General features: G+C 41.8%; 1 protein-coding gene across 12 annotated transcripts in view; it reads left to right on the forward strand.

Annotated features, from left to right (window-relative positions):
- GAPVD1 (GTPase activating protein and VPS9 domains 1) overlaps window positions 1-23,018 on the forward strand; it is an 82,105-nt gene that overhangs the window by 10,121 nt on the left and 48,966 nt on the right. For all 12 annotated transcript variants that reach the window (XR_007133304.1, XM_047768404.1, XM_047768397.1 and 9 more), the window contains 4 exons: window positions 18,102-18,319; window positions 19,386-20,229; window positions 21,033-21,119; window positions 22,851-22,985. Coding sequence is in view for 11 of the 12 variants with exons in the window: in XM_047768404.1 (XP_047624360.1) it covers window positions 18,135-18,319; window positions 19,386-20,229; window positions 21,033-21,119; window positions 22,851-22,985 (1,251 nt within the window). In the remaining variant the exon portion in view is untranslated. The remainder of the gene's footprint in view (window positions 1-18,101; window positions 18,320-19,385; window positions 20,230-21,032; window positions 21,120-22,850; window positions 22,986-23,018) is intronic.

A 23,018-nucleotide genomic window follows, 5' to 3' on the forward strand; every position in this document is an offset into this window, starting at 1 on the left:
GTATCACTTGTTTCCATGTCCCCCCCCCCCCCCATGATATGTGTTTCTTAATTGTGAGGAAATATTTTCTTTGGTTCATTAGTAATTATTTCAGACATGCTCATTGGAAAGTTAGTAGATGTTTTCAACTTAAATTTAGTTACTGTTCTTTAATCATTTTAGAACTGAGTTAGCAGCAGCTTGGCTGATTGCTTACTGGAGGATTGCTCTTCATTAGTCACTCATTTATTAACTTCTTATAATTTCAAATGCTGATGTAGCACCTGCTAAATGCCAGTTCTTCTGCCAAATAATGCAGATACTGAGATGACTACATCCCTGCTTCAGGGAACTTGGAGTTTTGTTGAGAAAATATTTTGTTGCAAAGAGTATAAAATGCTCTGGTAGAAATGAGCCCAAATGAAAAACTATCTGAGTCTAGAAACTGGTCAGTTTGGGCTGGGCCCTCTTGCCTAAGTGGGATTTAACTGACCATGGAAAGGAATGGGCAGAGGTTTCTAAATAGAGGGTATTTAGAAATACAGTCTGTGATAGCCACTCAGAACTGTCATTAGAATATCATGTATTCCTATGAGAATGTGTGTCCCTCAAAAGCAGACCTCAACCTGTCCTGTTTGTCAGTGCCTAGCACATAGTAGGTGTTTAATAATTTGTTGAATTAATGAGTGAAAGAAGTGTAGGTAATCAAGCTTACTGTGTTTTTCTCTCCGTTTTTTTGGAAAGAGATGAATTTTGATGATTTTTAAAGCAGGCAATTTAATAAAATATTATAAAGTAAGAAACTATTCCTGTGCTGAAGGTTAAGTCTTTTAAGAGGAAATACATATAGACAGATCATTGTAATTCAGCATGATTACATTTATTAAAAATATTTGCATATCTCTATTATGGATTGCTTAGGTCCCTGAAAAGTGGTGGGTAATTAAAATAAAACCTCAAATTAAAATTATTTCATTGATAGAATATAGATCACTTTGTAGGTCATTAAAAAATAACAGTCATGCCCTGTTTTTGCTCTCTGAGGTTAGTATCAATACTACATAAATACTGTGATGAAAAGTTTCTAGGTAATGAAAAAAAGTAACAATTCTGTCAAGGTATTGGCATCAACAAATAACAGTGTTTACTGTGCTTAATCCTTGAGTAACATGATTTTTCCCAAATCTGCATACTTTTATACTATTATTTATTTAATGTCCTTTTTGTGGAACACCTTTAAACTTTTTTCTTTAATTTTTTTCTTTTTTTTTCCCTTTTTAGGGCCGCACCTGCAGCATGTGGAAGTTTCCAGAGTAGGGGTCAAATCAGAGCTGCAGCTGCTGGCCTACGCCACAGCCACGCCAAATCTGAACCCGAGCCACATCTTCAACCTATGCTGCTGCTTGCAGCAATGCTGGATCCTTAACTCATGAGGCCAGGGATTGAACCTGATCCTCATGGATACTAGTCGGGTTCGTTTTGCTGTGCCACAACGAGAATTCCTAAACATATTTTTAAAGAAGCTTTGTATTGCTACCATAGTGAAAGGCTAACATCTTTTGCTCTAAATAGAAAGCAACCTAAATGTAATGAAAATAGAACATTATAAAACCTACTTGCTACTGTTTGCAGAAGGTGCTGAGTTTGAAGCTTGCTACCCTTTAATTAAAATGGGAGATTGGGAAGTTTTGAAGACAAACTGGCACTTTGCTTAGATTTTCTCCATGATGTAAATAGAAGAACTGAAAGAGCCTTAAAAATGGCATAACTTTCCCACTTGGTGTCCTAAGGGAGGAAGGTTGCACCCTGTTTGTTGACAGGAGCCGTTCCCCCAGAGCTTCACAGAGAGAAGAGATTTGGGGGCTGGGCCTTAAAGGAGAAATCTTGTGTTCACTTGAAAATAAGGCGACGGTGGGCCTCTTAAACCTAGATAATAGCATCTGCAAATGTTGGAGACTTTAGGATATAGTATGGCAGCAGCATTTGATTTGGGGGAAGTGGAGAAATGGTGGGAGATGAGACAGGAGATATAAAAAGAGGGATTCATGGTTGAGAGCTTGGTGCCTGGTAGCAGATTGTGGACGTAAAGCTGTAGGTAGTGGAGAGTATTATGACCAGATTTGTGCTTTAGGAGGATTGCGTCCACAATAACAAGGAGAGACCAAGGCAGGGACTACTGAGATGATGAGACTAGATAGTTGTGAAGGTTTGAGTGGGAGGAAGGTGACAGTCTTGAATTTTCCTAACCTTATCCTATAAAGGGTTTGATCTTGGGCTCTCACCTTGGAGGAAGGCAGATGACATGCTGAGAGTATAGATCGCTTTGACAACATTGGTTACTCTCTGGGGTCACCTGCCCACAGAAAATCCCAGTTAGCTCATAGAGAGAGAGGGCAAGGTGACCGAGATATTCTGGAACCAGCTAGGGAACTTAGATCTATTTGGAGATTTATTGAGTGTTAATTATGGGAAATGGATGATACCTATAATTCCCTGTTTTTCAGTTGAAAAACTGAATTCCAGGAAGATTATATTAATCACTAGAGATTACATAGCTAGTCTTGAGCTCATTACATTTTACTTTAGAGTGCTGTACGCAGAACTCTTAGTATGTTTCGGTCTTAAGGAGTTCCCTGGTGGGTCATTGGGTTAAGAATCCAGCGTGGTCACTACTGTGGCATAGGTTCCATCCCTGGTCTGGGGACTTTTGCATGCCGTGGGCGCAGCCAACAAAATTTAAATAAAAAGATACTGTAGATAGGACCTACTATGTGTATGCATTTAATTACCAGGGTGATAATCTGGATTAATCAGTAGTAACTTTTTCTAAACTTTCATATACCATCTCTTTAATAGAATTTAGGTTATTTAGTCCTAAAGTCCAGCTAAGCCTGAGTAGATCAGCTAGCTTGAAATTTCTAAGAAAGAAGTTTTCCAGATAGTCACTGACGTATTAATAATTGTTGAAAGAGTAGAGTGATTATAAGTGACTTTGGGGGAGTTCCCTCATGGCGCAGTGGTTAATGAATCCGACTAGGAACCATGAGGTTGCGGGTTCAATCCCTGCCCTTGCTCAGTGGGTTAACGATCTGGCGTTGCCGTGAGCTGTGGTATAGGTTGCAGACGCGGCTCAGATCCCGAGTTGCTGTGGCTCTGGCGTAGGCCGGTAGCTACGGCTCCGATTGGACCCCTAGCCTGGGAATCTCCATATGCTGCCAGAGCGACAAAAAAAAAAAAAAAAAAAAAGAAGTGACTTTGACAGTAAATTAAAGCACTCTTGGGAGGCAGATGGCATGGTGGTTAAAAGCTGCATGAGCCAGATACACCTGGATTCTAGTCTCAGCTTTGGTAGTTATTAATCTGACCTTGGGCAAGTTATTTAATTCTCAGTCTCTTCATCTGTTAAAAATAGATGAGAATACATACCTTTCAGGAGTGTTACCCAGATTAAATGAGAATTTACATGTAAAGCACCTGGTTGGTGCCTATTACATGACAAGCCTGAAACTCATGGAAGTTATAATTGTTTTTATTTCCTAAGCACCCATATACTGTATTGCCACTAGTCAATTAAAACTCTCCTCTTCAAGCTCAACCATTATACTTATAATGGCTTTTTTTTTTTTTTTTTGGCCATACCTGTGGCATGTGGAAATTCCTGAGCTTGAGATCAAACCCAAGCCACAGCAGTGCCCCAAGCTGCAGTAGTGACAGTGCTGGATCCTTAATCTGCTAGGCCACTCCTGATTCTGGCTTTTTAAAAAGTTTGCTGTTGGAGTTCTTGTAGTGGGTCAGCAGTAATGAACCCAACTGGTGTCTGTGAAGATGTAGGTTTGATCTCTGACCTCAATCAATGGGCTATCTGGCATTGCTGGGAGCTGTGGTGTAGTTCGCACATGCGACTCGGATTCCATGTTGCTGTGGCTGTGGTGTAGGCAGGCAGCTGTAGCTCGGATTTGACCTGTAACCTGGGAACCTCCATAAAGCCACCAGTGTGGCCCTAAAAAGGCCAAAAAAAAAAAAAGTTTGCTATTAAGTGGAAATTAATATAAAAACTGGCTTCTGTTAAACAGCTGGCTGGGAAATGTATTTGTTTTGCTTTAGTTGACCAGGAATTAGTGCAAAATGTAACATAGCTATGGAAATTTTGTGTTAGGAAGTTTCTGTATTTCATTTCTCATTGAAGTGAACTGAAAGAAAAAATACTTTTAGTGTGATAGTTGAAACACTACAATGTGTTACCAGATGTTAATGGGTTCTGGGACATCATGTGGTAGTTGATAATCCTTATCCTAGATGGTGGTTGTTGGAGCTTGATAAATTGCGGTGTTTAAATGCATGTCTCAAATTTGTGTGTTTTTTCTTACTGAAAAAAGTTGCAAAATTGGATGGATGTTTAGATTTAGAATTACGTTATTTATGTAATTAAAACAATATAAGTAGACTTTACTTTTTAGAACAGTGTAATTTACAAAAAAAATTGAGATAGTAGTGCAGGGAGTTACCATATATACAACATCAAGTTCCTGTTATTATTAACATCTTGTATTAGTAAGGTGTATATACTACAATTAATGAACCAATATTGATAGTTATTATTAGCTGAAGTTCATACTTCATTTAGATTTCCTTAGTTTTTACCTAATGCCCTTTTTCTGTTTCAGGATCCCATACAGGATATTGTGTTATCTTTAGTTGTCATTATCTGTGTAAGTTTTAATTGGATCATCTTAATTAGACACATTAATTTATTTGCAAAACATGCTTTATTCTCAAATATCAAAGCCATACCTGTGTGTGACATGTTACTCAAAATGTTCTTTTCTCTTTTTAGGGCCACACCCACAGCTTATGGGGTTCCCAGGCTAGGGGTCAAATTGGAGCTGTAGCTGCTGGCTTATGCCACAGCCATAGGAACGCCAGATCCCAGCCACATCTGGGACCTGCACCACAGCTCATGGCAATGCCAGATCCTTGACCCACTGATCTAGGCCAGGGATCGAAGCCATATCCTCATGGATCCTAGCCCTGTTGGTTAACTGTTGAGCCATGATGGGAACTCCTTTAAGTGTTCTTTGATTGAGGATGGCTGGCCTTTAATTTCCCTTTTTTTTTTGGCCTCTCCCATAGCATGAGGTGGTTCCTGGGACAGGGATCAAACCCAAGCCACAGCAGTGACGATGCTGAATCCTTAACCCACTGAGCCACCAGAGAACTCCTAATTTCACTTTTAATAATCCTTTTATAGGTATAGGTTCCACCATGTTTGCAAGTAGTCTGTCTTACCTTTTCAGGTTATACTTTGATATTTCTCACTTATTTTCATGAAAATGTTCGTTTTAGTCAATTCTTTCATGTGATGGATATGGACTACATCTCATAGTGTCTGAATGAAATTATAATAATTTCCCTACCTCTTAATTGACAAGAATAGTTATGTCCTACTTTGTGGTGTCATTTACTTTATGGTCATCTTAGGTGAAATGTATTGTTTAGCACATGAGATAGATAAGAGCATTATCCCAGTTTTTTTTTTTTTTGTCTTTTTGCTATTTCTTGGGCTGCTCCTGCGGCATATGGAGGTTCCCAGGCTAGGGGTCGAATCGGAGCTGTAGCCACCGGCCTACGCCAGAGCCACAGCAACGCGGGATCTGAGCCGCGTCTGCAACCTACACCACAGCTCACAGCAACGCCGGATCGTCAACCCACTGAGCAAGGGCAGGGACCGAACCCGAAACCTCATGGTTCCTAGTTGGATTCGTTAACCACTGCGCCACGACGGGAACTCCATATCCCAGTTTTGAAGACAGGGAAACACAAGCTTAGGTGAAGTGCCGGGCCCCAGATCCCATTGCCAGGAGGTGTCAGAGCCCAGTGTTCCGTGCCTCAGCTCTTCTGACTCTAGTTTTTTGTTTGTTTGTTTGTTAGTATCCTTTCTGTTGCGTTATATGAAGTAGTCACTATAGAAAAGCATAAAGTAGTGAGTGGTCTTCTCTTATGGACTTTTACATAGTTAATCTTGAATTTATTAAATGTGTAAAGTGAAGATTACTTTGTTTACTCGAACTCTAGCTGTTTCAGGCTGAGAGTTTAGAACTATTCGATACATATCATTAACTTTGGATGCTTTTAATTAGAAATTGTCATTAGAGAAAACGTGATTCTCACTCCGTAAAACGTTTGAAATATTTTCCCCCTACTTTAGGTCCTTTGGAGTCACAGGAGTTGGTTCAGGCATCGTTGCTAACATCTTTAATATGTGTATCCTCCCTGGAACTTCTGATGTATTTTCTCATTTGCACATTTCACCGTATCAGGCTGTGTTTCCTCTCCATGCTCTGTTAGAAGTAGGTATGCTTGCTTATCAGGAGTTGACAGACTTTTTCTATAACAGGCCAGATAGTAGGTATTTTAGGCTTTGTGGGCCATAAGGATTCTGAAGCACTCTGGCACCTATTTAGCTCTGCTGTTTGAGCATGAGAACAGCCATAGGTAACATATAAGCAAATGGACATGGCTGTGTTCCAGTAAAACTTTATACAAGTAGATAGCTGGCTGAATTTGGCCCAGAGGCCATCATTTGCCAACCTCTATACTGTTGTTGGAAGGATATGGAAACCCAGTGTGCTTCATTCCTTCAACTGAACTCTCCCTCCTGGGGTCTTAGGGATAAGTCCTCGTAAGGTGAATTGAAAAGTTTAAAACCTGACCTAACATGCATGGGCATAATCGATTTTATTTTTGTAGAAAATGTGATAAGTAGCCCTGAGCTTAATATTGTAAATTTTCATTCATTTTTTGGCCACTCATTATCTAACTTTGAAGATGCTTGCAAATTTTAGGAAAATAATTCTGTTTATTATCGTGAAATGTGCCTAACGTTAAAAATTCTTTTTTTCTGGGCAACTTGCTTTAGCAAAGATATATGAGAGTTTCTTGTGTTTGGCCATGGTATTGGGGGTTGGGAATACATAGATCGAAGAGATGTTCTCATCATTTGAGGGAACCCTTCATTCTTGCTGGAAGAACAAAATGTAGACATTAAAGATGAAAATAAAAATTAAAATAATGTCAACAAAATGTCGACATTAAAGATGAAAATAAATGGGAACTCCTCATTTATCCAATTTAGTGGTATGGATAAGCAATGCTTTAAGAGTTCAGAGTTGGGATTTATTACTGGGGTCAGACTCTGCTTGGGAAGGACAGTTTTATTGAGCTAGGCCTTGGAAATTAGAACAGGCAAATAAGATGATGTAAATATAAACATAAAAGTGAATTGAAAATAAAAATGAAAAGGCAGGTTTGCTGGGATGGAGGGGTTATATAGGGAAATAATGTGAGATAGGACTGGAGGTGAGGGTTAGGGCAAGACTGGCCCTTGAACATTAGGCTAAGGAGTTTGGAAATTATCCTCTAAGAAGTAAGGAATAAGTATTAATTTTGAGCACTTTCGTTTTTCCTTTAAGTCTTTCATGAAACTCCCAAATAGTATTTTTAATGTTTTTAGTACAATATGCTTACTTTATTTTTTTTGTCTTTCTAGTGCTGCACCTGGGCACGTGGAAGTTCTCAGGCTAGGGGTCGAATTGGAGCTGCGGCTGCCACCCTACACGACAGCCATAGCAATGTGGGATCCCAGCCACTTTGCAACCTGTACCACAGCTCATGACACCACTGGATCCTTAACCTTCTGAGTGAGGCCAGGGATCGAACCCATGTCCTCATGGATACTAGTCGGGTTCATTGCTGCTGAGCCACGACGGGAACCCCATGGTATGCTTACTTTAGTTAGCTTTTATTGATAGTTTCATAGTGTTTACTTTTTCTTTTCCTATCCATCAAAAACTACATAACGCTGTTCCCATTGTGTCTCAGCAGAAATTAACCCAACTAGTATCCATGAGGATGTGGGTTTGAGCCTTTGGCCTCATTTAGTGGGTCAAGAACCTGGCCTTGGTGTGAGTTATGGTGTAGGTTGTAGATGCAATTCAGATCTGGCATTGCTGTGGCTATGGCCTACGCTGGCAACTGCAGCTCTGATTTGACGCCTAGCCCGGGAACTTCTGTATGCCGCGGGTTTGAGGGCAGCATCTCCGTGGTGCCAGGATGCAGACTTGATCCCCGGCTAGCACAGTGGGTTAAAGGATCTGGCATTGCAGCAGCTATGGTGTAGGTCGAAACTGCAGCTTGGATCTGATTCCCGGCCCAGGAACTCCATGGGGCAGCCAAAAAAAGAAAAAACAAACAAAAAACCCTGCATACATGCTCTTCCTATGTATTTCTACCTCTGCGTACAAGGTTTCTAGCATGAATATGTTATTGAAATATCTTTCATATATTCATTTAGCAAATGTGTACTGAATGCTTGTGATGTGATGGGTTCTATTCTAGTCATTGTGAGTAGAGCAGGGAGCAAATTAGGCAAAAATCCCTCCTCTTAGGGAGTTTACATTTTCTTGGGGAGATGGTCAACACATAAGACAAATAACTAGAATGTATAGTATGACCAGTGCTAACAAGAAAAACTAAAGTAGGGAGAGGTAATGTGAGTGTGTGGCAGGGTCGGGGTTGGAATTTTAGGTAGGGTGGCCAAGACTTCATTGAAGAAGATGACTCTTGATAAAGACCTAAAGGAAATAGGAGTTCCCGTTGTAACTCAGCGGAAACAAATCTGACTAGTATCCATGAGGTTGCAGGTTCAACCCCTGGCCTCGCTCAGTGGGTTAAGGATCTGGTATTGCCGTGAGCTGTGGTATAGGTCGCAGATGTGTCTCAGATCCTGCATTGCTGTGGCTGTGGTGTAGCCCAGTAGCTGAAGCTTTGATTTGAGCCCCTAGCCTGGGAACCTCCATATGCCAAGTGTATGACTCTAAAAAGACAAAAAAAAAAAAAAGGCCTAAAAGAAGTAGGAGACCTGGGTGGTGAGCAAGTGCAAAGGTACTGGGGTGGAAGTATGCCTAGTATGTTTGAGAATATGTCTGGAGCAGAATGAATGAGGGATGTGGTAAGAAAGTGGTCATATGTCCTTGATTATATCTCTTGTCTTGATGAAATTATTTATTTATTTATTTATTTATTTATTTTTTTGTCTTTTTAGCTATTTCTTGGGCCGCTCCCGTGCCATATGGAGGTTCCCAGGCTAGGGGTCGAATCGGAGCTGTAGCCACCAGGCTACGCCCAATGCGGGATCCGAGCCGCGTCTGCACCCTACACCACAGCTCACGGCACTGCCGGATCGTTAACCCACTGAGCAAGGGCAGGGACCGAACCCACAACCTCATGGTTCCTAGTCGGATTCGTTAACCACTGCGCTACGACGGGAACTGCTTGATGAAATTATTAATACTGTCCACTTTTACTCCCAGTAGTGTCCTGGTTTGGATTGTAAGTTATATGGTCTTCTGGGAATAGGAGATGAGGTCAGAGAGGTTCAGAGGGATGGAGGTAGACCATGGAAAGCCAAGAAAAGAAGCTTTTGGAGGATTTTGAGTGCAGGAGAGAGATGATTTGACTGAGACTTTCACAGATTCACTCTGGCTGCTGTGTTAAGAGGAGGCTGGAAGTAAGGACTAAAGCAGAGAGCCTGTGGAAAATCTTTTCTTCATTTTCCTCAGGGAAGTAGGTGGCAAGGAGCCGAGAATAATGAGAGGGGAAGAAGTTGGAGATTTGAGGAGAGAGAATGGTATGAATTTGTTTGTTGCCTGGGAGAGTAGAGGAGTGGTGGATGGACTGGGGAAGTAATAGTGTGTGTGTCCCCCATCAGGAAGGGCCCATAGAGGGTTTTTTGTATTGTTTTGTTTGGTTTTTATGGCCACGCCCATGGCATATGGAAGTTCCTGGGCCAGGGACTGAATTCAAGCTGCAGATGCAACTTAGGCTGTAGCTGAGGTGCTGGATCCTTTAACCCACTTTCCTGGCCAGCAGTTGAACCTGCGCCTCCGCATGACCTGAGCTGCTGCGGCTAGGTTCTTAACCCTCAGTGCCGCAGTGGGAACTCTTCATATATATACAGGGTTTGTGATCATGAATTTAGAGTGATATTAGCATGGTAGTGTGTGTTGGTTTTCTCTTCCACAGGTGTAAACTGGGAGTAGGCAGAACATTGGATTTAACTGGGATTTAGTTGAGCGAGCGGGGCAAGTTGAGAGTGTATTCAGCAAGTGATCATCGTGATTGACCATGGGGTTTATGATAGCAGGGACACAGAAGAGAAGGAAAAGGGGTGAAGGTTAGTCAAAAGGTAGTGAGAGTCATGGCTTGAAAGTCTTGGTGGAGTCAAATGATCACTGGAGGAGGGAGACTGTAGTGCATAACTGCAGCAAAGGGGTAGAAGGTCACATAGTCTAATGGAACTTGATTTAAGAAAGAAAATGCCAGAGTCGTGGCTCAGCGGGTTAAGAACCCTACAGGTATCCATGAGGATTCAGGTTTGATCCCTAACCTCAATCAGTGGGTTAAGGATCCAGCGTTGCCACAAGCTGTGGCATAGGTTGCAGATGTGGCTTGGATCCTGAGTTGCTGTGGCTGTATCTTAGGCCAGCAACTGTAGCTCTGATTTGACCCCTAGCCTGGGAACATCCATATGCCGCAGGTGTGGCCCTAAAAAGGAAAAAAAGAAAAAGAAAAAGAAGATGCTCACCAAGGTTATCTGGTGTTCTGGGCTTTATGTATTTATGTATGTATGTATGTATTTATTTATTTATTGTCTTTGTGACTTTTCTAGGGCCACTCCTGTGGCATATGGAGGTTCCCAGGCTAGGTAGGGGTCCAATCAGAGCTGTAGCTGCTGGCCTACACCAGAGCCACAGCAACTCGGGATCCGAGCCACGTCTGCAACCTATACTACAGCTCACGGCAATGCCAGATCCTTAACCCACTGAGCAAGGCCAGGGATCTAACCCGCAACCTCATGGTTCCTAGTCAGATTCGTTAACCACTGCACCACGACGGGAACTCCCAGTTAAACATTTTAGAAGCTGAATTCTTGTTTAGATTAGATAGAACATTACTTTCATGTGTTAATTTTTAGATGAAGCTATACTTGACAGTTTTAATTTCTAAACTGCATAAATTGGTTCATATTTTGCTCTTTCATTGGAAACACTATGTATCCTGACTTGAACAGTATTTCAATTGTAACTAGACTCTGAGCTCCTTGAGATTAGGGGACCTGGCTAGGTTCCAACGGAAGTCAGTAATTGTCGAATTATGTTAAGGCAGCAAGAAGGGTATGGTTTGAGAATTCTAGAAGATTTTCCTCTATCATTTTATTATGGAAAATTTCTAATATACAGAAACTGTTGAAAGATGGTACAATGATCACCATATACCCACCAACCAGATGGGACGTTATTTACGTTTTTCTTCATTTTAAAAATCTTTTAATATTTTTGAACCATGTGCTCGTGAGTTCTAGACACCCTAACGCTTTACTTCTACACGCTTGAGCACGCGTCTCTTAAAGAAAAGATATTCTTAAAAAAAAAAAGAAAAAATGGAATTCTTGTCGTGGCACAGTGGAAACGAATCTGACTAGAAACCATGAGGTAGCAGGTTCCATCCCTGGCCTTGCTCAGTGGGTTAAGGATCCGGCGTTGCTGTGAGCTGTGGCGTAGGCCGGCAGCTACAGCTCTGATTAGACCCCCTAGCCTGGGAATCTCCATATGCCACAGGTGAGGCCCTAAAAAGACAAAAAAGAAAAGATACTCTTCTGTGTAGCTGCAAGATTCCTGAGTCATTTTTGCAGAGATCTGGGTAGTACTAATAATAGTTTACTGGCTCTGTCGCCTCTCACCTGAGTGGCCTTGCAGGTTACTCAGCATCCCTGCGCCTCAGGTTTCTTTGCTACAAAGCACCTGGCTCAGAGGGATATTATGAAGATTAAGTGTGTAAAGTTCTTAGAAACATACCAGGCACAAGTTTCATATAATACTCAATTGTGGTGAATAATACCACCACCAGCCCTTGTCCCTAGAGCTGGAAACTTCTACCTCACCTTGCCCATGTGTAGGAGTGAGCAAGTCTTGTATTTTCTACCTCCCAGTATCTCTTAGGTTTGTCCTGTTCTTCCCATTGTTATCAACAATTTCTTTTTTTTTTTTTAAAGAAATCTTTTATTATTTATTTATTTATTTATTTATTTATTTGTCTTTTTAGCTATTTCTTGGGCCGCTCCCACAGCATATGGAGGTTCCCAGGCTAGGGGTTGAGTCGGAGCTGTAGCCACCGGCCTACGCCAGAGCCACAGCAACGTGGGATCCGAGCCGTGTCTGCAACCTACACCACAGCTCACGGCAACGCCGGATCGTTAACCCACTGAGCAAGGGCAGGGACCGAACCCGCAATCTCATGGTTCCTAGTTGGATTCGTTAACCACTGCGCCACCACGGGAACTCCGTTATCAACAATTTCTTAGTCTTCCTTCATCCAGTTCCATTCCCACCTCCTCACTGTTTTCCTTACTGCCAGAGTTACACCATAGCTCATGGCAATACCAGATCCTTAACCCACAGAGTGAGGCCAGGGGTTGAACCCGAAACCTCATGGTTCCTAGTCCGATTTCGTTTCTGCTGAGCCATGATGGGAACTCCAAAAACTTATCTTTTAAGTGTAGGCACAGGTACCTAACTCCTCAGTCACTCTCTTTCATCCTTATTTTCCATTGTACAAATCTTCCAGCATAATTCCCATAACATGTTTGGGCAGCCATTTGCTTACAAGTCTGCCTCTTTCTACTAGATTAGAAGGCCCTCGAGGATACATATTAGATTTTAACCTTTTTTGTATCCTAGTACCTAACATGTTGCTCATTCTAGGCACAAAATAAATGTAGATGTGTCCACGTTTTATGGATGAAAAAAAATTCTTAGGTTCAGAGAATATGCATTATGTACCCAAGGTAACAGAACTAATTAATGAAGCATATACATCTTTAAGGGCCCATTTCAGTACTGTTGTCATAACCAGATTACTTCCTCATAATTAAAACCATTTGTTCAATGATGCTGTTCATAGTCTGTGGATTTAGAGCCCCCTAGAGGATGTTAGAATTCCCACATGGAAGTCTACAAAGTCATAGGTGTTTTCTATAGGCTGAGTTAATAAGATTATATATGTATAATAAGATTATATATGTATGTCACCACTTTTTTTTTTTTTTCTTTTTAAGGCTGCACCCAAGTCATATGGAGGTTCCCAGGCTAGGGGTTGAGTCGTAGCTGCAGCTGCCAGGCTATGCCGCAGCAGCATGGGGTCCGAGCCACATCTGCAAACTACACCACAGCTCAGGGTAATGCTGGATCCCCAACCGACTGAGTGAGGCCAGGGATGAAACCCGCATCCTCATGTTTTTGTGACTAACTTAATAGTGAATCATCTTGATGAGGTAGACGTATTTCAGCCTTTTGAGAGGAAAGCAGTCTGAGGATTTAATGCAGGAGATTTGGAATAATAGCTTTGCAGCGTTTGCTAGGCAATTGATAAAGTATAAGAAAGTGTTTTCTGAAAGCAGTTAAATTCAGGTTAGATGATACTATCTGAAACTTTCCTAGTCATCAGTAGTTGATTAAAATAAAAGAAAGTTTAAACATTTCTGAAATCAAACTTCAAGTTGTTGAATCTATTTCTTTGAATAAGATGGTTTTAAGTATATTTCTCTCTTCCACCATAATGTTTAATTCTTTTTTTCTTTTTTGGTTTTAGCACCAAAAATATTTATTTAATATATATGACACGTTTTCATTGGATCTCTAAACATATTGAGAGTTCTGTTGTCTAGGTGGTCAGCCTCTTTAAGAATCTGAATTTACTGAAAATTGTTTCGTATAAATTCTAAATAAATCCATTAAGGTCACTTATGAATCTGACTGGGACAACATTTTTCCCCCCAACTTTATTGAAGTATAATTAACATCAAACATTGTGTAAGTTTAAGGCATATATTGATTTGATACACATATACTGCAAAATGTTTACCACGGTGAGATTAGTACATTCTCCACCTCACATAATTACCGTTTTCTTGTTATTATGGTGAGAATGTTTAAAGCTTTTGTTTCATAGCAACTTTCAAGTATAGGATCATGGTGTTTTATTCTTTTTCTTTCCTTTCTTTTTTCTTTTCTTCTTTTTTTGGCTGCACCTGTGGCATGCAGAGTTCCTGAGCCAGGGATTGAACCCGTGCCACAGCAGTGACAACACCAGATTTTTTGTTGTTGTTGTTGTTGCTATTTCTTGGGCCGCTCCCTCGGCATATGGAGGTTCCCAGGCTAGGGGTTGAATCGGAGCTGTAGCCACCGGCCTACACCAGAGCCACAGCAACTCGGGATCCGAGCTGCGTCTGCAACCTACACCACAGCTCATGGCAACGCCAGATCCTTAACCCACTGAGTGAGGGCAGGGATCGAACCCGCAACCTCATGGTTCCTAGTCGGATTCGTTAACCACTGCGCCACGACGGGAACTCCCAGATTTTTTTTTTTTTTTTTTTTTTTTTTTTGCTTTTTAGGGCCACACCACAGCATGTGGAGATTTCCAGGCTAGGGGTTGAATTGGCTGCCGGCCTTCGCCACAGCCACAGCAATGCCAGATCCTTAACCCTCTGAGCAAGGCCAGGGATCAAACCAGCATCCTCATGGATGTTAGTTTGGGTTCGTTTCTGCTGTAGCACAGTAGGAATTCCAACACCAGATTCTTAACCCATTGCACCATCGGGGAGCTCTTATGAGGTTTAATTCTTTTGTTTTTTTTCTTTTTTTTTTTTTTGTCTTTTTGCTATTTCTTGGGCTGCCCCTGTGGCATAGGGAGGTTCCCAGGCTAGGGGTTGAATCAGAGCTGCAGCCACCGGCCTACGCCAGAGCCATAGCAATGCGGGATCCGAGCTGCGTCTGCTACCTACACCACAGCTCACGGCAACGCCGGATCGTTAACCCACTGAGCAAGGGCAAGGATCGAACCCGAAACCTCATGGTTCCTAGTCGGATTCGTTAACCACTGCACCAAGACGGGAACTCCTTTTCTCTTTTTTTTAATTTAAAATTTTTTTAATTTTAGTTGATTTACAATGTTCTGTCAATTTCTGCTGTACAGCAAAATGACCCCACATATATTTATATACGTTCTTTTTTTCACATCCTCCATCGTGTTCCATCACATTTGATTAGAGTTCCCTCTGCTACACAGCAGGATCTCATTACTTATCTACTCAAAATGCAATAGTTTGCATCTACTAACACCAACTCCCAGTCCATCCCACTTCCTCCCTCTCTCCCTTGGCAACCACAGGTCTGTTCTCCATGTCCACGAGTTTGTTTCTTTTCTGTAGATAGGTTCACTTGTGCCATATATTAGATTCCAGATATGTGATATCATGTGGTATTTGTCTTTCTCTTTCTGACTTCACTTAGTATGAGAGTCTCTGGTTCCATCCATGTTGCTACAAATGGCATTATTTATTTATTTATTTTTTTGGTCTTTTTGCTATTTCTTTGGGCCGCTCCCGCGGCATATGGAGGTTCCCAGGCTAGGGGTCGAATCGGAGCTGTAGCCACCGGCCTACGCCAGAGCCACAGCAACGCAGGATCCGAGCCACGTCTGCAACCTACACCACAGCTCATGGCAACGCTGGATCGTTTTAACCCACTGAGCAAGGGCAGGGATCGAACCCGAAACCTCATGGTTCCTAGTCGGATTCGTTAACCACTGCGCCAAGGCGGGAACTCCCAAATGGCATTTTGTTCTCTCTCTCTCTCTCTTTTTTTTTTTTTGGTCTTTTTTTGCGGGGGGCCGCATCCACAGCATATGGAGGCTCCCAGGCTAGGGGTCCAGTCAGAACTGTAGGCGCCAGCCTACACCACAGCCACAGCAACTCAGGATCTGAGCTGCATCTGTGACCTACACTAGATCCTTAACCCACTGGAAGAGGCCAGGGATTGAACCCATGTCTTCATAGATGCTAGTCAGGTTCGTTAACCTCTGAGCCACAACGTGAGCCCCTATTTTGTTCTTTTTTATGGCTGAATACTATTGCATTGTGTATATGTACCACCTCTTTTTTTTTTTTTGTCTTTTCTAGAGCTGCATCTGCGGCATATGGAGGTTCCTAGGCTAGGGGTCAAATTGGAACTGTAGCTGCTGTCCTATGCCAGAGCCACAGCAACTCGGGATCCGAGCTGCGTCTGCGACCTACACCACAGCTCACGGCAATGCTGGATCCTTAACCCACTGATGAATCCTTAACCCACTGAGCGAGGCCAGGGATCGAACCCACAACCTCATGTTTCCTAGTCAGATTTGTTAACCACTGAGCCACAATGGGCGCTCCCTGTACCACCTCTTCTCAATCCGTTTATCTGTCGTTGGATGTTTAGGTTGTCTCCATGTCTTGGCTGTTGTGACTAGTGCTGCAGTGAACATAGGGATGCATGTATGTTTTTTAGTGAAAGTTTTGTCTGGATATGTGCCCAGGAGTGGGGTTGCTAGGTCATATGGTAGTTTCTATATTTAGTTTTCTGAGGTACCTCCATACTGTTTTCCTTAGTAGTTGTACCAATTTACATTCTCACCAGCAGTGTAGGAGGGTTCCTTTTTCTCCACACCCTCTCCAGCATTTGTTACTTTAGACTTACTAATGATGGCCATTCTGACCAGTGTGAGGTGGTACCTCACTGTAGTTTTTATTTTATTTTTTTGTCTTTTTAGGGCTGCACCCACATCATATGGAAGTTCCCAGGCTAGGGGTCGAATCAGAGATGGCCTACACCACAGCCACAGCAACTCGGATTGGTTTATTTTTGCCTTTATTTCTATTGCCTTGGGAGACTGACCTAAGAAAATATTTATATGATTGATGTCAGAGAATGTTTTGCCTATGTTCTGTCCTAGGAGTTTTATGGTGTCTTATGTTTAAGTCTTTAAGCTATTTTGAGTTTATTTTTGTGCATAGTGTGAGGATGTGTTCTAGTTTCATTGATTTTCATGCAACTGTCCAGTTTTCCCAGTACCACTTGCTGAAGAGACTTTTTCCCATTTCATATTCTTGCCTCTTTTGTTGAAGATTAATTGACCACAGGTGTCTAGGGGTTTATTTCTGGGTTCTCTATTCTGTTCCATTGGTCTGGAACCAATACCGGTACCAATACTGCACTGTCTTGATTACTGTAACTTTGTAATATTGTCTGAAGTCTTGGAGAGTTATGCTTGGTTTTTGTTCCTCAGGAATGTTTAATTCTTAATCAGAAGCGTTTTTCTAACTTAATGACTTTCTGCTGTCTGAACACAACATTGTATTCTATCTGGGCCACACTGCTTTTGCTGATTTAAAACAGTTGTGGTCTGGCAGGCGTTCTAGTTTCAAGGGTATAGCTTAACTAATAATGCTTTAAAATATGTGTGCTATTTATATCAGTTTGTTTAGCTACTAGATAAACAAGAATTGTGTGATTTCATTCATTCCTTTGGCAAATACTTACTCAGCTCTCTTCAGGCCCTCTCTTCAGCCCTGAAATTACAGTTATGAAGTGAGCAAAACAGATAAAACTTAGCATCAGTGGCCCTTACCTTTTAGTGGGGAAGCCATACTCTAAGTGTGATAAATATGCATATAATATAATGTTGGGTAGTGCCAAGTGCTTTTTTTTTTTTTTGTCATCATTTTAGGACATATGGAAGTTCCCAGGCTAGGGTCAAATCGCAGTTGCAGCTGCTGGCCTACACCACAGCCACAGCAATGCCAGATCAAAGCCACATCTGAGACTAGCACAGCTTGTGACAACACCAGATCCTTAACCTACTGAGCCGGGCCAGGGATCGAACCTGCATCCTCATGGATACTAGTCGGGGTCTTAACCACTGAGCCACAATAGGAACTCACCCAAGTGCTTTTATAAAAAAGGCTGGAAGGAGTTCCCATGGTGGAGCAGTGGGTTAATGATCTGGCTTGTCTCTGTGGAGGTGCTGGTTCCATCCCCAGCCCAGCACAGCCCATTGCAGTCGATTAAGGATCCAGCATTGCCGCAGCTGTGGCATAGGTGGCTTGGATTCTGCCTCTGGCCTGGGAACTTCCACATGCTCAAGCACAGCCAAAACAAAACAGACAACCTTTCTTTTCTTTTTACTTTTAGTGATCAACATTTGTACCTTTTCCACATTTGAAGATGGTGAAGCTAGATATTCATACTCTGGCCCATCACCTGAAGCAGGAACGCTTATACGTAAACTCTGAGAAACAGCTCATTCAGAGGCTTAATGCAGATGTACTTAAGACAGCCGAAAAGTTGTATCGTACCGCGTGGATCGCTAAGCAACAGAGAATTAATTTGGATCGGCTTATCATAACCAGGTAAAGGAAAGGTTTTGAGGTCTTAAATTTTATGAACCACCGTATTTCTGCTTGTAGCAGTTATGTAACTGCCAACTGCAAATAAATCTCTTCCCAACAAGGTGCATGGTTTGGGATAGTTTAAATCAGCATGTCAGTGGTGAGTCTTTGCTTATTTTGTTTACTGATTAACCTACATTAACCTAAGCACTGTTGTAGAGAATTAAAAATTTAGCATTAATATTTTATGCTACACCAATTAATTTTGTTTCTTGGTATTATATATAACATTTTGTTATTGTAGAGAGTAAATTATCTTGTGTTCTGCTTTTCTTCCAATGTCATTTAATAATATATGTTTTCATGTTTTGTTATTGTATATCTACTTTTTTTCTGTCTTTTTGTCTTTTTAGGGCCGGACCCGCAGCATATGAAGGTTGCCAGGCTAGGGATCCAGTCGGACCCCCTACACCACAGCCACAGCAATGCAGGATCCTAGCCAAGTCTGCGCCTACACCACAGCTCACGGCAACGCTGGATCCTTAACCCACTGAGCGAGGCCAGGGATTGAACCTGCAACCTCATGGCTCCTAGTCGGATTCGTTTCCACTGCACCACAATGGGAACTCCTGTATAGCTACTTTTTAGTTTTAGAAACCTTGTTTTTCACTGTGTTAATACCCCATTGTTCTGTTGTTCCAAGAGGCAGTTTTTAATTCTGGGAATAGTGGTGCTCTGTTGAGAAAAGAAGCCAGATATAGAAGAGTATATACTCTATGATTCCATTTATATGTTCAAAAAGAGACAGGACTCATCTTTGATGATAGGAACCAGAATAATGGTTACTTCTTTTTACTTTTCCCTGAACCTGTTTTAATATGAAGAACTCATCCTTTTTTATACTTTTTGGTTTTGACTTTCTTCACACATGCAGGTACAGGTGGTCTAAAAGATTTCGGCAATTCCGAGTGATCTCATCGCTGGGACTATAACCAGCTCACATTTCCATGTTTCCGTAGAGTATATGTGTTATATATTATTATTGTTGTTAATTTTATTGTTTTGCTCGTTTGCTCGTTTTTTTTAGTGCTGAAGCTTCCCCTGCTGAATGTTGCCAACATGCCAAGATTTTGGAAGATACACAGTTTGTGGATGGATATAAGCAATTGGGGTTTCAGGAGACTGCTTATGGAGAATTCTTGAGTCGATTAAGGGAAAATCCTCGTCTTATTGCCTCCTCTTTGGTGGCTGGAGAGAAACTTAATCAGGAGAACACACAAAGTGTCATTTACACAGTTTTTACCTCTCTCTATGGCAACTGCATCATGCAGGAAGATGAAAGCTACCTCCTTCAGGTTTTGAGATACTTGATTGAATTTGAACTTAAAGAAAGTGACAACCCTAGGCGACTTTTGAGGAGAGGAACTTGTGCCTTCAGCATCTTATTTAAACTTTTTTCTGAAGGACTGTTTTCTGCCAAACTTTTCCTCACAGCTACTTTACATGAGCCAATCATGCAGCTGCTCGTGGAAGATGAAGATCACCTGGAAACAGATCCAAACAAGCTGATTGAGAGGTTCTCCCCGTCACAACAGGAAAAATTCTTTGGCGAGAAAGGCTCAGAGAGATTCAGGCAAAAAGTTCAAGAGATGGTAGAGTCCAATGAAGCCAAACTAGTGGCTTTGGTGAACAAATTTATTGGTTATCTCAAGCAGAACACGTACTGCTTTCCACATAGTTTGAGGTGGATCGTGTCACAGATGTACAAAACTCTCTCCTGTGTAGATAGACTGGAAGTTGGGGAGGTCAGGGCAATGTGTACTGATCTCCTATTGGCCTGCTTCATTTGTCCTGCAGTGGTCAATCCAGAACAGTATGGAATAATATCCGATGCTCCTATTAATGAGGTGGCAAGATTTAATCTGATGCAGGTATGCCTTTGCTATTGTTATTCATGTGGCATTCAGTTTAAAATCAGTGAATTGGGCAGTAGGGGCAGAAACAGAAAATATGATGACATTGTTATTATCTTGTTTTGGAGGGGGCTGCACCCACAGCATATGGAAGTTCCTGGGCCAGGGATCCAACCCAAGCCCCAGCAGTGACCCAAACTGCTGCAGTGACAACTCTGGATTCTTAACCTGCTATGCCACAGGAGAACTCCTAGATGTTTTACTGTAGTATGAATGGCCTCTGTTGTTTGCAATGGCAGGTGAAAGACGAAGGACAGCTTTGACTTCTGGGGTGGATCCACAGACTTGATCACAGCCCTTCTGTTTTTGTTTTCTTCTTTTTAGGGCTGAACCTGTGGCATATGGAATTTCTTAGGCTAGGGGTCAAATCAGAGCTGCAGCTACCAGGTTACACACCACAGCCACAGCAACTTGGGATCCGAGCTGCATATGTTACCTTATACCACAGGTCACAGCAACGCTGGATCCTTAACCCACTGAGCGAGGCCAGAGATCGAACCTGTGACCTGGGTACTAGTCAGGATCATTAACTCTGAGCCATGACGGGAAGTCCTCTACTTATTCTTTATAACTCAACCTAAATATAGTAAAATACAGTAAAGACTGATGTAGACAAGGTGCACATTTTATTTGGGATCCTATTTGTATGCTGGTCAGGTGTTGTGAATATTCTCATGAAACAGGTTTTTAGAATGCAGTGGAAAAGTGAGGACTCTGTAAATATATAGCCTGTGTCTTCCCATCTCTGCTCTGGCTTGCAGGTTGGCCGCCTTTTGCAGCAGTTGGCAATGACTGGCTCTGAAGAGGGAGATCCCCGGACAAAGAGCAGCCTTGGCAAATTCGACAAAGTAAGAATGAGTACTGTGTCATGGGGTGTGCTGTTTGTAGAAGGTTCTGCTAAAGTATTAGCAAACCTAACTATACTCTTTATTAAATCTTGTCCCCATGTGATAGGGAAATTAAATATTCTTTTCAGAGTTACCTTTGGTTTGGCTCTAGAGGATAGTGTTGGATCAGCAGCCTACAATGTTGGGTCAGCAGTATTTTTTTTTTTTTTTTGTCTTTTTAGGGCCACACCCGCAGCATATGGAGGTTCCCAGGCTATGGGTCGAATCGGAGCTATAGCTGCTGGCCTATGCCAGAGCCACATCAATGCCAGATCCCAGCCGTGTCTGCAACCTATACCACAGCTCATGGCAACGCTGGATCCTTAACCGACTGATCGAGGCCAGGGATCAGACCTGTGTCCTCATGGATACTAGTCAGATTCATTTCTGATGAGCCATGGCGGGAACTCCTGGATCAGCAGTATTTAAAGGAAGTTGTCATCAAAGATTACTAATTCTTGCTTATAGAAATGTTGGAGAGTTGCCATTGTAATGAGATCCAAAGAGCTATTAAGATTATTTTTATTTTTTATTAATTTTTTTGGCTTCGCCTGTGGCATGTGCAAGTTCCCAGGTCAGGGACTGAACTCACACCATAGAGCAACCTGGGCCATTGCAGTGACAACACTGGATTGAACCTGCTATGCCACAAGGGGGACTCCTTAAGATTATTTTTTAAAATTTGATTTTAAAAAATTGTCACTAGGGAGTTCCCATTGTGGCCCAGAGGTAATGAACCTGACTAGTATCCATGAGGATGTGGGTTCAATCTTTGGCCTTGCCAGTGGGTTAAGGATCTGGCATTGTTGTGGCTATGGCTGTGGCCAGCAGTTGCAGCTCTGATTTGACCCCTAGCCTGGGAATTTCCATATGCCACAGGTTCGGCCCTAAAAAGCACACACACCCACCAAAAAAAGGCACAAGATCCGGTTATGAATATATGAATCAGCAATAATTGTATAATTTTTTTCTTCTTTTTACAGCCGTACCTGCTGCATATAGAAGTTCCCAGGCTGGGGGTTGAATTGAGCTGCAGCTAGATCTACGCCACAGCCATGGCAACACTGTATTCAAGCTGCATCTGCCACCTATGCCGAAGCTTGCAGCAACGTGGGATCCCTAACCCACTGAGCGAGGCCAAGGATTAAATCCACATCCTCACAGAGACAATGTTGGGTCCTTAACCTGCTGAGCCCCAATGGGAACTCCATTAAGTATCTTTCATAAGTTAACATGGCATTGTTCAGTTGGCTTAACTGAATAAAAATTTGTCATATTTTGAGTAGGCTATACATTCAACCTAGATTAAAATTCAAAGATTTTATAGAGAAATTTCTTTTCCACCTCTGATCTCTAATCTTCATTTCCACTCTCAAAGGTTCTTGCTGTTACCAGTCTTTTGTGTGTCCTTCAAGAGGTCTTGATGTATACAAGCAAATTCCTAATATATTTTCCTAATTACAAATGGTAGGATTGTGTGCACTGTTCTGCCCCATGTTTGTTTCAGGTACCAGAATATTTTGAGGAGCCTATCAATTCATTAACTGTTTAATTTTTTTAAATATTAGGTTTAATATAATTTTCAAGAAAAATTTTTTGCATGCTTGTCCACCTGAATCTGGAATTTTCTTCCCTTATTTTAAAGGGGAAGTATTTTATTGTGATTTTTTTTTTTTTCTCATGTTTGAACAGAGCTGTGTTGCTGCTTTCCTTGATGTTGTGATTGGAGGCCGTGCAGTGGAGACGCCGCCAATGTCCTCTGTTAATCTTCTGGAAGGGTTGAGCAGAACTGTGGTTTATATAACCTACAGTCAGCTTATTACTCTGGTAATGGCTTTATTCTTTAATAGAATTTTCTCA

The sequence above is a fragment of the Phacochoerus africanus genome, chromosome 2 (assembly GCF_016906955.1).
Source record: "Phacochoerus africanus isolate WHEZ1 chromosome 2, ROS_Pafr_v1, whole genome shotgun sequence".
NCBI classification, from domain to species: domain Eukaryota; kingdom Metazoa; phylum Chordata; class Mammalia; order Artiodactyla; family Suidae; genus Phacochoerus; species Phacochoerus africanus.